Genomic DNA, 13,219 nt, shown 5'->3' with positions numbered 1-13,219 from the left:
GTTTCAAACCAAAAAAATTACATACTTTGAAAAATGATCAATAAAAGGGCATATGTGCTTCGCAATCAGTAACTATTTTGATTCATTCTGAAAGAGCTACTTTAATCACTGCTCATTATAATTTTCCTCAAATGGATAAAAATACAGCAAGTGTTCCAATCTTACATTCAATGAAAATGGAATTACATAAAATATGACAAATTCTGTTGCCAACCTACAAGAATGAAAAATACAGCATTGCCTCATTACAGTGGGCTCTGATTTCTACAACCTTTAATTACAACGCATCAATAGAAAAGCCATAGTGAGTACCCTCTCTATGACACATGCCAAGCAGTGCTATGTTCCCAATTGAGTGAGACAGGCAAGCTGTGCTTTAACTCAAATACATTTATTTAGAAGTCTGTGCAGCATATAATAACAATACGTTCAAATATTGATCATTCAGTTCTCAATAGTAGAGTGAAAGTATTTCTGTTTAATGTTTTTGGCTAGTAGAATATTTCTATCACACAAAAATATACACACCAGCTTGCAGATATTAGTCACTATACTGCAAGCTTAGTTTTGTCTTGCTCTATTCACACGTCTTTATGCTCAGTATTCACTCTGTTTAATAGTTCAAGTAAAGTATAAAACTTGCAGCTAAATGTTTCATCATGGACAGAAAATGTGAAGTTTGTGATTTTTGTTACATTCTTTTCAAGTGCAGGGGCACACCACAGTGCATGAGATCACTTGGTAAGCAGCCAGCCTGTTATTAGGATGTTTCCTCACAGACAGCCAAAGAAAAGGGAGATGGATATAATTTCACATAGTTCTGATGTTTTGTCCTCACTGTGATATATTATTTATGAGATTGGCCCAGATTTTGTGATATTAATGATGATGAAACTGTCAGCATTCACGTCATTACTTCTTTGAAACTCTCGGCAACTTCTGAAGTCTGCACATATGCAGTTAAACAGAAGTTGCTGTCAGTGTTTCTATGTTTCTCCATAGAGTGTACTGTTGAAGACCCTGCAACCTGCAATCAATTAGATATCACTGAACTGACGACAACATCCCATTTTATGCTGTAATATTCCTGTTAAAAGCCCCCTAAAAAGCTCTGCCTTGTTTCTGAGGTGTTACTGGGTTTTTAATGGCTTACTAAGTCATAACTACTCCTGAAGAACCTCTCTGGTCCTGGAAAACTAATTTTATATTTTCTTAAGGCCAAAATTTTCCATTCTGATAAAAATTCCAAGGTTTTTAACATAATAAAAGATTTTAAAGTTTGTTTATGATATTTCGGTTTCTAATGTGTATGTTCCAATCTTTATTTCACTCTTAAAATTTATAAAAAGTGAAGGCTAATCAGCGCATTTTATTTCTGGTTTGCTCTCTGTGAGAATACTTCAATGTGATTGGCTGCTTACCCTGCTTGATGATGTCACTATTGCTGGACACCTGGAAATTCCCTTGACTTAGTGCCAGATTTAAACATAGGTTGAGAAAGGGAGATAGCTAGATTTCTGTGGGTAGCTTTCTTCAAGGTCAGCCACGAGCACCATCGCTTCAGCGCTGACTGCAAACTCCTGGCCAATGAATAAAGATCTCAGTTACTGTTTCCTAACGGAGACTATTTCTAACCAAAAATTCCCTGATTTTACTTATTTCTTTTCAATTTTCTGCAAAGATTGCAATGCTATTGTTTTCTTGGAGGTGCCGGTGCTGCTGACTTTCAGCTGAGTACCATTCACAGTTTTCTTTGGCTCAGTTTGATCTGCACTCTTTCGGCTTTCCTTCTGCTTCTCCGGAGGTTTCACTGCCTTGTCACTCTGCGAGCTTCCAGTACGACTTAGTTTCTCCTTTTCCAAGGCTTTTTCCATCTCCGTGTAGTAGTCCAAAGCCTTTCGCACAGGGTCAATGATGTGTTGCTACAAAAACAAACATTGCTTTTAAAACTAAAGACATTTAATATGAGGTATTTCAATATAATTCTAAGCAGGTTAGATAACTTCGCTTACAAGATAATTTTAAAATATCAGATTGTCTCTGCAGTAATACTGCTCTGCACAGTAAGCTGGCGTTCATCAAGTCATGTACTGAATGGAAAGCATTTATCAGCGCTTTGAGGAGACAATTATATGATCAGTATAGGCTACTCAATTCAATGTGTCTCAATTCAAGTTATCGGCTCATTTTTTAATACTTGGCTGTGCTACTAAAAACATTGTCAGTAACACATGGACTGCAGCAATTCAAAAGGTGGCTAACCTTCTCAAGGTGCTTTTCTCAAGGGCTAGCATGGATGGGCAATAAATGCTGACGACACCCAAATCCCATGAACGAAAAAAAAATTGCATTGCTTAGTTTAAAGTATTGGATATTTCAAATTTTACAGCACAAAAAATACATTGAATTATCAGGAGTGGACTGTACTGGAAAAGCCAACAATTATGTACATATCCAACAATGTTGAAATGCCTCAGGACTTCTTTTTATGTTCTTTTGTTATAGAAGAAATAAAGGATTGAGAGAAGTGCTTTCAATATAAAATACTTCCTTCTGGGAGGTAATGCTGACAATTTTAATATATCACAGTGGAGGGACTTGTAATTTAAATCATATTTCTTTTGTCTGCAGATGGCTGTTATTCCTGGCCTGCCCTCTCAGTAAAGAGCTGCTCAGCTGATAACAGCTAAGTGAGTGTCACCCACGTAGGAGTCTCACAAATGATCATCCATCCATGATGAATGCCAATCAAGAGATGTTCAATCTGACAAAATTCAATATCTAGAATTGCCCAGCTGGTACCAAATATTTCTGCTTAGATGCCTCTTGATCAGCTACCAGGTCCAAACATGATAGGTGATGAGTGGGACTTCCAGTGGAGTTTTTTGTTGCGCATCCAGTAGCTGACATTAGCTGAGTGGCACCTTAATGGAGTGGAAGACCTGAAATTCAGAGGAGGAAGTTCTGAAATTCAGAGGAGAAAGATATATTTCCCTGATGCAGAATTGACAGGAAAAAGTGCTTTATATATTTTATATGTCCACAGATCCCTGAAGGTAGCAAGACAGGGAGATAGGGTGGTTAAAAAAAGGCATATGGGATACAATCCTTTATTAGCCAAAGTCGAGAGTATAACAGCAGGGAGGTTATGTTAGAACCATATAGAACACTAGTTAGACCACAACTATAGTACTGCGTAGAGTTCTGGTCAGCCCATTACAGGAAGGATGTGATCGCACTAGGGAGGATACATAGGAGATTTATGAGGCTGTTGCCAGGAATGGAGAATTTTAGTTATGAGGAAAGATTGAGTAGGCTGGGGTTGTATTCTTTTGAACAGAAGAGGATGAGGGGAGATTTAATTGAGGTGCATAAAATCATGACGGGTCTAGATAGAGTGGATAGGAAGGACCTATTTCCCTTAGGAGAGAGGTCATTAAGCAGATTTAAAATAATTGGTAGAAGGATTGGAGGGGAGTTGAGGAATACTTTTTTCACCTAGAGGGTGATGGGGTTCTTGAGCTCACTGCCTAAAAGGGTGGTAGAGGCAAAAACCCACAACACGTTTAAAATTACTTGGATACGTACTTGAGGTGCCATGGACCAAGTGCTGAAAGGTGGCATTAGACTGGATAACTCTTTTACGCCTGGCATAGACATGATGGGCCAAACTGCCTCCTTCTGTGCCATAAGTGTTTCCATGGGCTGGATTTTATGCAACCAGCAAGGGTCCCGACGCTGGGCCAGAAAGATGCAGGGAAACCCACGTCAGCCATTTTGGAGACTCCTGGCTGCATTTTACAGCACACAGGCAATTAACTGCCCGGTGCCCCCATCCCTTTAAGGACAGGGGTCCCGTCTCCAAGAGCTGCTGGCCAATCAGAGGGTCAGCAGCTCATCAGTCCCAGCAGCACCACAGGAAGCGGTGGTCACTGTTTGTACTGCAGTAGGCCCAAGACCAGGAGAAGCACTAAACCCCTGGACAGGAGGTAAGTGGGGGTGGGCTCGCCGGGGCCAGTCAGGCGGGGGGCAGGGGAGGGGTGTTGGCACAGAGGTGGCTTTTGCCGCTATGGGATTTCCATGGGCTATAGATGGCCCATGCAGGAGGGCGTGGCCCCACCAGCCCACACGGAGGCCACTTGGTGTTACTGGGCAGTCTTCCCACATGGCGAAGGCCCCCTCCCCCCTACAGCTTGTAAAATGCCAGCGGTGGCAGAATGAGGCCCTGAAGTGGCCATTAATCGGCCACTTAACAGTCTCAATAGGCCTCTGGGGGAGAAGACCATCCTTGGCCATCCCTGCCCCAACTAAATTGAATGGCATTGGGAAGGCAATGGATACTCCACCCCCTGCCTTCTCTCGCAATTTTATGGGCTCTAGAAGACTGGTAAAATTCAGCCCTATATCTCTATATCATAATAACTGCATTTGCGTATTCCCAGTCCAACACAGGTAGGTGCTTCCCCCGGCTACTGAAAACAATGGCAGAAAAGGAGGATGTTAAAGTGGGTAGAGCTTTGGCAGAATGGAGCTCTGTCTATTTTTCAATGCAGCCTGACCAATTTACCCCAGTAAAATGGGCAGTCCCAATCTGGAAATCTAAGCTATCTTACTTTAGCTCAGAAAATCACACAGGATTTTCATGTGGTCAGATATCCTGTTTACATCTTCCTATTCCCTCTATAATTATGCTGTCACCTCCAGTGTCTTTCATCTTCCAGACCATTCATAAATACCACATTCATGCCACCTGATGAACGAAGCCTGTAAACGTTTACAAGAAAACAATCTGCACACGCAGTTTCATTGCAACAAGTCTTTTAATACCAAACATCATAAGTGTGAGGATGCCCATTATTTGCTCTAATGCTTCCCTTTGGTGACCATGTGTAATGAATATGCTCTTAACCATAACTTTGTGTGTAGTCACCTGAATGGCAGAAATACATGAAATGGCTGGCACACACAAGCTTCTTGGGGTTGAGACAGCCTTTATTTCCTGGAATCCTTCACCTGGGTTATATTGTGTGTCCTCTGAGAATACATGGTTTCCCAACCACCAACAGGCAAGCTCCTAATTACAGATGTCTTCCATGTCTGGAGTTTACCCAGAATACATAAATTTGGTTGACTCCAGAAATCCAGCAAACTACAGGCCAGGTAGATAACTTCCTTGATTGAAAATTCCCAGGTCCATCTAGTTATACATTGCGCATCCTCTAACTGAGGACAGTAGTCATTTGATACATAGCCCAGTAACACCAAGAGCTGGACTTTCCTTCTAAAAAATGAAGTAGCAGCAACGTGTGGTGGGGCTTCCACTCAAACTTTGTTCCAACACCATCCCATTTCCTTGCATCAGAGGGCATTTCCAATGCATGGTGAGCTTCCAGGGAGAGAACCTGCTATCCCAACAGAAACGCCAGTGTGACCACCACCATAAGAGGTGGGATTAACCTAAAGGAGTAGCAGCACCCTAAAGACAGCAGGAGCTGTAATCTTGTATGGCTCAAAGACAAAGACCTATAGGGTTAAGTTACTGGGGGCCAGAATGGAAGGAGCAAGGTAGTTACAGGATTCTCTTCCTCCACCAAAGGCCTCAGGCTGTTATTATCGCTTATTAGGGTCTACTACTACCTTTACCATAATGATTCAGAGACGTGGCAGCAACATGTTCAAAATGAAGGGAAATTCGCCAGGAGTCTACAGCACATGCCCCTGCTACAATTTGCATATGGTGGGTATGGGAGAGTAGCCGTTTGTAAACTGGTGATAGCAGGGAATGGGAAATGTAAGTTGAGCGTTGAGGCAGCTGTAGGCTTCGCCACCCAACTTTTTCACTTTTCATTGTGTCTCCATCCCATTTTAGATGTGGTTGCAGAGGAGAATCCACTCTGAGGTCTCCAAGAGGGAAACTCCAAGTACTGGATACCGAATCATCTTAATATATGATTATATTATAATTTATTGTTTGAAAGCATAAGCTGGATACCCAATATCTGTGTTATGGTTATTAATTTTGTGGAACCTTCTTCCATGTATGACATATAGGTGAAGCATGCAGTTCACTACCACTAAAAGGAATCACCTGTGAACAAGTCACATGACATTACAAAGCCTGCTACGAACAAATAGCTTGAAAGGTTAATGACTCACCTCTAGATTGGGGAATAGGTTTGCGAGTTCAATAAACAATGGCAGCAGTACAAAGCGAATGAAACCTGTTTGGGATGATGGTTTTGTCACCTTATCCCTATCCATGAACGGAGATACTGGTAACCCTTCTAGTTTCTCCATGTCACTCTACAACAAAATTTGAGCATATGGATAAGATTGGAATGCAAAATTGTTAGTGAGCTCTATGCATCCTCACAATAATAAATTGATTTTGGTTTCTATCTCTCTGAAATAAGCTTCTACCAATATTTTCACAGAACTCTTATCCAGTGCTGATTTTCTTAGTAATCACATGTTAATAATGACAGAATGGCCTTTATCGGCTGATTTTAACCTAACCCAGTGGAAATTGAACGTGATTGGTTCAGATATATTGCAACGGAGAGTAAAATCAGATGAGGTCGAAAATGTGCATCTAATCTGAACCCACGCCAATCCTACCAGGCTGGGTTAGGTTCAAATAGGGGCTCTGATTTCATTGATAAGACAGTTAGCTAGATATTTTTCCATTAAATTTATTAGTAAATTTCTATCCTTCAAAGTCACAAAATTGTGAGTTTTTCTGCTCTCCTGAGCATGTTAATAATATGAGGTAAATTGGGAAACTATTTATCTAAACATCACCTATGCAAAATGACCAGTTACCCAAACCAATTTTACATCCCAACTTACCTGTTTATAGGATTGCTTCGCCATTGCTGGATATCAGTTTCCAAACTCATTTTCATTACAATATTGGAATTCATATGTGGCCAGTTATCTAAAATACTCAATACCTCAATGGGATAAACCTGTTCAGATAAACTACATCCTATTGTATTTCAGCATCTCTTTTCCAAAGGAAAGGCTACGATGAACAGTTATAAAACCATAACAATCTCCAAACCATCCATCCATGCTACTAAATGCTTCAAGGGACTGCCAAGATACTGCACAAAACTAGGATCCTAAACACATTTAACATGGTAGCTTCTTTTCCATAAAAAAATAAATCCACATTTCCACTCCAATCAAGGGCAAATCTGAACATACATTTGCATTAAAGGTAGTGGGTAGGGGGTGTAACACCAAAATTTGCTGAATTGTATTAAAGCAAAGGGTTCAAAAAGACCTCAAAATTTCTACAGTATTAAGAAAACTTTATACATTGGAGGCTAGGCAGTACTGTGAGACAAACTCAACAAACAGACTTTCAGTAATGTTGATCATATTATAGCACCTGTAAGAACCAGGATGTTTTACATAATTTAAATGTACAACTCTTCAGAACCACTCCATTCATTATTAAAAATAAAAGTCCCATCAGGTTCCAAAGTCCACAAGCATCTTTTTTCAGTTCCAGTGCAGCTTTATATTTTCAACAGAAAAGTTATGAAACACCATAATGAAGTTTCTGACAATATTTCTGACACCAACATAAGGGTTTTGGACCTTTGTAATTGAGAAGTCAACTGGACTCATCAGTGTGCACTACCCTTGTGACATTTTAATTTTTCCTCAGTCCTATTCTAACACTTCTAAGTGCTATTTAGCCTATTAGGACGGAGTTGGCCCACATCCTGGGATGTACCCAGATTAGATTGTTTCTTTAGGCTTAGAAGCTCCAGAGCTTTACCATCTTTCACCTGTAAAGTATTTGAGAGGTCTGCTGCTGCTGTCTGACGAAGGCAGAATCCTTGGAGACGGCTTGCGTTCCTGGAAACTGAATTGAGGGAAGATCAACTTTACAGAATTCTGATGAGAGAACGCAGACCTGAAACATTAACTCTGTTTCTCTCTCACAGATACTGCCAGACCTGCTGAGTATTTCCAGCACTTTCTGTTTTTATTTCAGATTTCCAGCATCTGCAGTATTTCACTTTTATGACAGATTTGCCAATATCCATTAATCTACAATCCTTGCAAAATGCTGTCCTGGAAATCTCAGTATCCATTCCATCACTCTATTTCCATTGAAATGTATTAGCATTATCTTAATAAAATGTTTCCATTGTGTTTAATATATCAGGATACCTGGTTGAAAAACTCCTGCAGTAAGCAATCCAGCCACGGCTCAGCTACATCCATGGGTCGGGCTTCATTGGAAATGTCGCTTACTTTTATTATAATCATTGTAAGCTGTAACAAAACAGTAATGAAGAAGTCTGAATTGACCATTTCCAAAACATCTGGGTGGATCTTTTGAGGCTGTTTTACCTACTGGGGATATTCAGTCACAGCTATGAGAATCTTAAAAATTATTTGTCAATATACACGCACAACATTTTTTTTACAAATATATACAGATATATGTGTGGACAAATATGAAAAAGCACCAGGACCAGATGAGATGCAACCAAGGATACCAAGGGAAGTGAGGGTGGAAATGGCAGAGACACTGGCCATAATTTTTCAGTCTTCCTTAGACTCAGGGGTGGTGCCAGAGGACTGGAGAATTGCAAATGTTACACCCTTGTTCAAAAAAGAGTGTAAAGATATGCCCAGCAATGACAGGCCAGTCAGATTAACTTTTAGAAAGATTAATTCAGGACAAAATTAATTGTCACATGGACAATTGCGGGTTAATTAAAGAAAGCCAGCGTGGATTTCTTAAGGGAAAATCATGTTTAACTAACTTGCTAGAGTTTTTTGAAGAGGTAACAGAGAGGGTTGATGAGGGCAATGCAGTTGATGTCGTCCTGGACTTCCAAAAGGCATTTGATACAGTGCCACACAACAGACCTGTGAGCAAAGTTATAGCTCATGGAATAACAGGACAGTACTATCATGGATACGGAATTGGCTAAGAGACAGAAAACAAAGAGTAGAGGTTAATGGATGTTTTTGAGCTGGAGGAAGGTTTGTAGTGGAGTTCCCCAGTGATCAGTGTTGGGACCCTTGCTTTTCCTGATATATATTAATGACCTAGACCTTGGTATACAGGGCACAGTTTCAAAGTTTGCAGATGATATGAAACTTTGAAGCATTGTGAACAGTGAGGAGGATAGTGTAGAACTTCAAAAGGATATAGACAAGTTGGTGGAATGGGCGGACAGGTGGCAGATGAAGTTCAATGCAGAGAAATGTGAAGTGATACATTTTGGTGGGAAGAACATGGAGAGACAATATAGAATAAAGGGTACAAAACTAAACGGGATGCAGGAGAAGTGGGACATGGGTGCATATATGCATAAGTAATTGAAGGTGGCAGAACAGGTTTTATTATTTATTTAGAGATACAGCACTGAAACAGGCCCTTCGGCCCACCGAGTCAGTGCCGACCATCAACCACCCATTTATACTAATCCTACATTAATCCCATATTCCTACCACATCCCCAACTTCCCTACCGCCTACCTATACTAGGGGCAATTTATAATGGCCAATTTACCTATCACCTGCAAGTCTTTGGCGGTGGGAGGAAACTGGAGCACCCGGCGAAAACCCACGCAGTCACAAGGAGAACTTGCAAACTCCACACAGGCAGTACCCAGAATTGAACCCAGGTCGTTGGAGCTGTGAGGCTGTGGTGCTAACCACTGCGCCACTGTGCTGCCCAATGATTTGAGACGTAGAGTGAGAAATGACTGATTTAAGGTAGCTGTTTATTTCTAATTATTTCACAGATAATTTACATGATTCTTATATAGGTGCGATTCCAGAATGCAAGGACCCTAGGTTGGAGAATTGAGGTTAAAATGGTGAGAGAGTCGTTAATAAAGCATACAGTATCCTGGGCTTTATTAATAGGGGCATAGAATATAAGAGCAAGGAAGTTATGTTGAACTTGTATAAGACACTAGTTCGGCCTCAGCTGGAGTATTGCATCCAGTTCTGGGCGCTGCACTTTAGGAATGATGCAAAAGCATTAGAGAGGATGCAGAAAAGATTCATGAGAATGATCACAGGGATTAGGAACTTCAGTTATGAAGATAGTTTGGAGAATTTAGGACTGTTTTCCTTGGAGAAGAGAAGGTTGAGAGGTGATTTGATAGAGGTATTCAAAATCATGAGGGGTCTGGACACTGTAGAAAGGGAGAAACTTTTCCCACTCATGAAAGGATCGAGAACGAGAGGGCACAGATTTAAAATAATTGGTAAAAGCAAAACTGACATGAGGAAAATCTTTTTCACGCAGTGAGTGGTTAAGGAATGCGCTGCCTGAGAGTGTGGTGGAGGCAGGTTGAAGCATTCAAAAGGGAATTAGACTATTATATGAAAAGGAAGAACATGCAGGGTTACGGGAAGAAGGCGGTGAAGTGGCACTAGGTGAATTGCTCATTCGGAGAGCTGGTGCAGACACGATAGGCCAAATGACCCCCTTCTGCGCTGTAACAATTCTGTGATTCTGTATACACCTATATAATTTTATATGTCATTCACAGTCTGATGTCTTGAAATCTGAAACATTCAAACTATCAAAGAACTTATCATTTCAATTTTGCATGTGTGCAACAGTTTCAACTTATCTATTTTGTAATCATTTCATTAAATTGCCCTTTATACTAATCAAGCTTTAGATAGGAACTGACAACAGCCATATCCGAAAGCACTACAGAGAAAAATGGCATGCCCTAACTGAAGAGATGGAAAAGAGCATTAAAGAAAGAGGTGAGTCAGGTTCAGCATTTTAACCTCAATTCTCAAACCTGGGGTCCTTGCATTCTGGAATTGCCCCTATATAAGAATCATGTAAATTATCTGTGAAATAATTAGAAATAAACAGCTACCTTAAATCAGTCATTTCTCACTCTACGTCTCAAATCCTTCTCCCTATCTTAGTTACCATGTGTAACAAAGAGTGAGCCTCTGTCTTTCATTCTTCCTTCTTTATCTTGCCCCTTACCCCCATACTCTGCTTGGTGATAATTTTGACTTTGGGTGACAGTGTAAAAGGGGCAATTCAGCTGTGTGTTAGACATTGAAGTCACTGGAAAGGAAATTCGGGAGAGATGTATGACAAACAGCTGATTCAATATTGCCTATTTTCTGTAATTACCCAGTCAAAACTTTGACTCTTTCTATTTGCCATACAAATGCATATTACAGTTGAGAAAGTATGTGAAAAGAAAACAGACATTAAATAGTCTTTTTTGCAGCACATTACCTTGTCAGATAGCAATATTTTATTCAGTAAATATGTAAAACTCATCAGCTATTTCGGGAATGGCAGATGGATTTAAAATTGATAAATTAAAGATAATGCGAATGTGAAGATATTGCCAAGAACGCTAATCAATTTTTAGGATAAATCTTAAACGTACCTCAAAAGAAATTGAAACGTATTATTGTAATATTGTACAGCTCATTTGTGAAGTTATATTTGGAATAGTTCATGAATGCTTGAGTGCCGTACCTTCAAATGAACATTGATGTATTTGAACAACTATAATAACTCCATATATTTGTGCCACTAAGTTACAAACAGGGCCTCTTGTAACTCAACAGATTTTCTTTAGAACAATGTAAATCGAGAGGGGACATGATTCAGGCCTTTAAAATGATGAGAGACATGGATAAAGTAGATAGAAGGCCAGCACTGACTCGAGGTAACTAGGCATAAGCAATAAATGTAGCCTTGCCAACATTGCCCATGTCTTGGCAACAAATGTTTAAAAAAAACTATTTACCTTAGACTATGATGCATGAATGGAACATTTTAACAAGGCTCAAGCTAGATCAGAATGTAGAAGAATACTCCTACAGAGCAGAAGATACATGAACTGACTCCTAGAAAAAGCATTTTAAATTTGTCTGTTTTGGCAGGAAGAATAAACCAGAAGCATATTATCTAAATAGTGAGAGATTGCAGAGCTCTGAGATGCAGAGGGATTTGGGTGCCCTAGTGCATGAATTGCAAAAGGTTAGTATGCAGGTACAGAAAGTAATTAGGAAAGCTAATAGAATGTTATCATTTATTGTGAGGGGAATTGAATACAAAAGTAGGGAGGTCATGTTGCAGTTATACAGGGATTGGTAAGACCACATCTGGAGTACTGCGTACAGTAATGGCCTCCTTATTTAAGGAAGGATGTAAATGCATTGGAAGCAGTTCAGAGAAGGTTTACTAGATTAATACCTGGAATGGGCAGATTGTCTTATGAGGAAAGGTTGGACAAGCTAGAATTGTATCTGCTGGAGTTTAGAAGAGTAAGAGGCGACTTGATTGAAACAAATCAGATCCTGAGGGGTCTTGATGGGATGGATGTGGAAAGGATATTTCCTCTTGTGAGAGAATCTAGAACTAGGAGTCATTATTTAAAAATAAGGAGTCGCCCATTTAAGACAGAGATGAGGAGAATTTTTTCTCTGAGGGTCGTGAGTCTTTGCAACGGTCTTCCTCAAAAGGCGGTGGAAACAGAGTATTTAAGCATTTTTAAGGCAGTGGTAGATATATTCTTGGTAAGCAAGGGGGTGAAAGGTTATTGGGGGTAGGCGGTAATGTGGAGTTGAAGTTACAATCAGATCAGCCATGATCTTGTTGAATGGAGCAGGCTCAAGGGGCTACTGGCCTACTCCTGCTCCTAATTCATATGTAAATTTATGACAATTCATTTCATTAACCCAAGATCCCATGTGTCATTTGTCCTTATGGTGCACTACAAGAGCAGACCTTCCACCCATCAGTCAGCTCGAGCACTAACTCCACCATATGAAGCCGAGGTCCAATCATTTGCATATCCACTGGCATTTGGGTGAATGCAACTTAAATATAAGAGTACTTCACTGGAGGAGAGGGGTAAGGGTACTTGGAAATTTCCAATGCAGCCTTTAAATAGATGGAAATGACTGAAGATTTCAACAGAAGGATGGGAGTGAGTAGAGGAGATTTTGAAGATCTTGGTTGATTGGTACATAGCAGTAATAGATGGCTCATGTGAGATCTTTAAGAAAAGCTTCAAGTGGAGGTTGCAGGAAGAGACGTGCATGGAAGGGCACAGGGAATTGGAAGAATGTGGAGGAGGACAACATTTTAATGAGGCCTACCTTCAGACACTCCTGGATGAAATACAGCGAAGGAGAGAAAGGCTGCTAAATGTCCCTGGGAGGAAACCTGAAAGTT

The 13,219-nt window shown here is 40.3% G+C and overlaps 1 protein-coding gene across 1 annotated transcript in view; it reads right to left on the bottom strand.

Annotated features, from left to right (window-relative positions):
• Nucleotides 1–1,655: 1,655 nt before the first annotated feature.
• si:dkey-219c10.4 (high affinity cGMP-specific 3',5'-cyclic phosphodiesterase 9A) overlaps nucleotides 1,656–13,219 on the bottom strand; it is a 66,885-nt gene continuing 55,321 nt past the window's right edge. The window contains exons 12-14 of the mRNA XM_068036259.1: nucleotides 8,191–8,295; nucleotides 6,157–6,303; nucleotides 1,656–1,922 (exon numbers count right to left, since the gene is read on the bottom strand). Of these exons, the coding sequence (XP_067892360.1) occupies nucleotides 1,656–1,922; nucleotides 6,157–6,303; nucleotides 8,191–8,295 (519 nt within the window). The remainder of the gene's footprint in view (nucleotides 1,923–6,156; nucleotides 6,304–8,190; nucleotides 8,296–13,219) is intronic.

This window comes from Heterodontus francisci, chromosome 7, assembly GCF_036365525.1.
Source record: "Heterodontus francisci isolate sHetFra1 chromosome 7, sHetFra1.hap1, whole genome shotgun sequence".
NCBI classification, from domain to species: domain Eukaryota; kingdom Metazoa; phylum Chordata; class Chondrichthyes; order Heterodontiformes; family Heterodontidae; genus Heterodontus; species Heterodontus francisci.
Note: the sequence above shows the minus strand (reverse complement) of the source record. Positions and strands in the feature narration are given on the sequence as shown.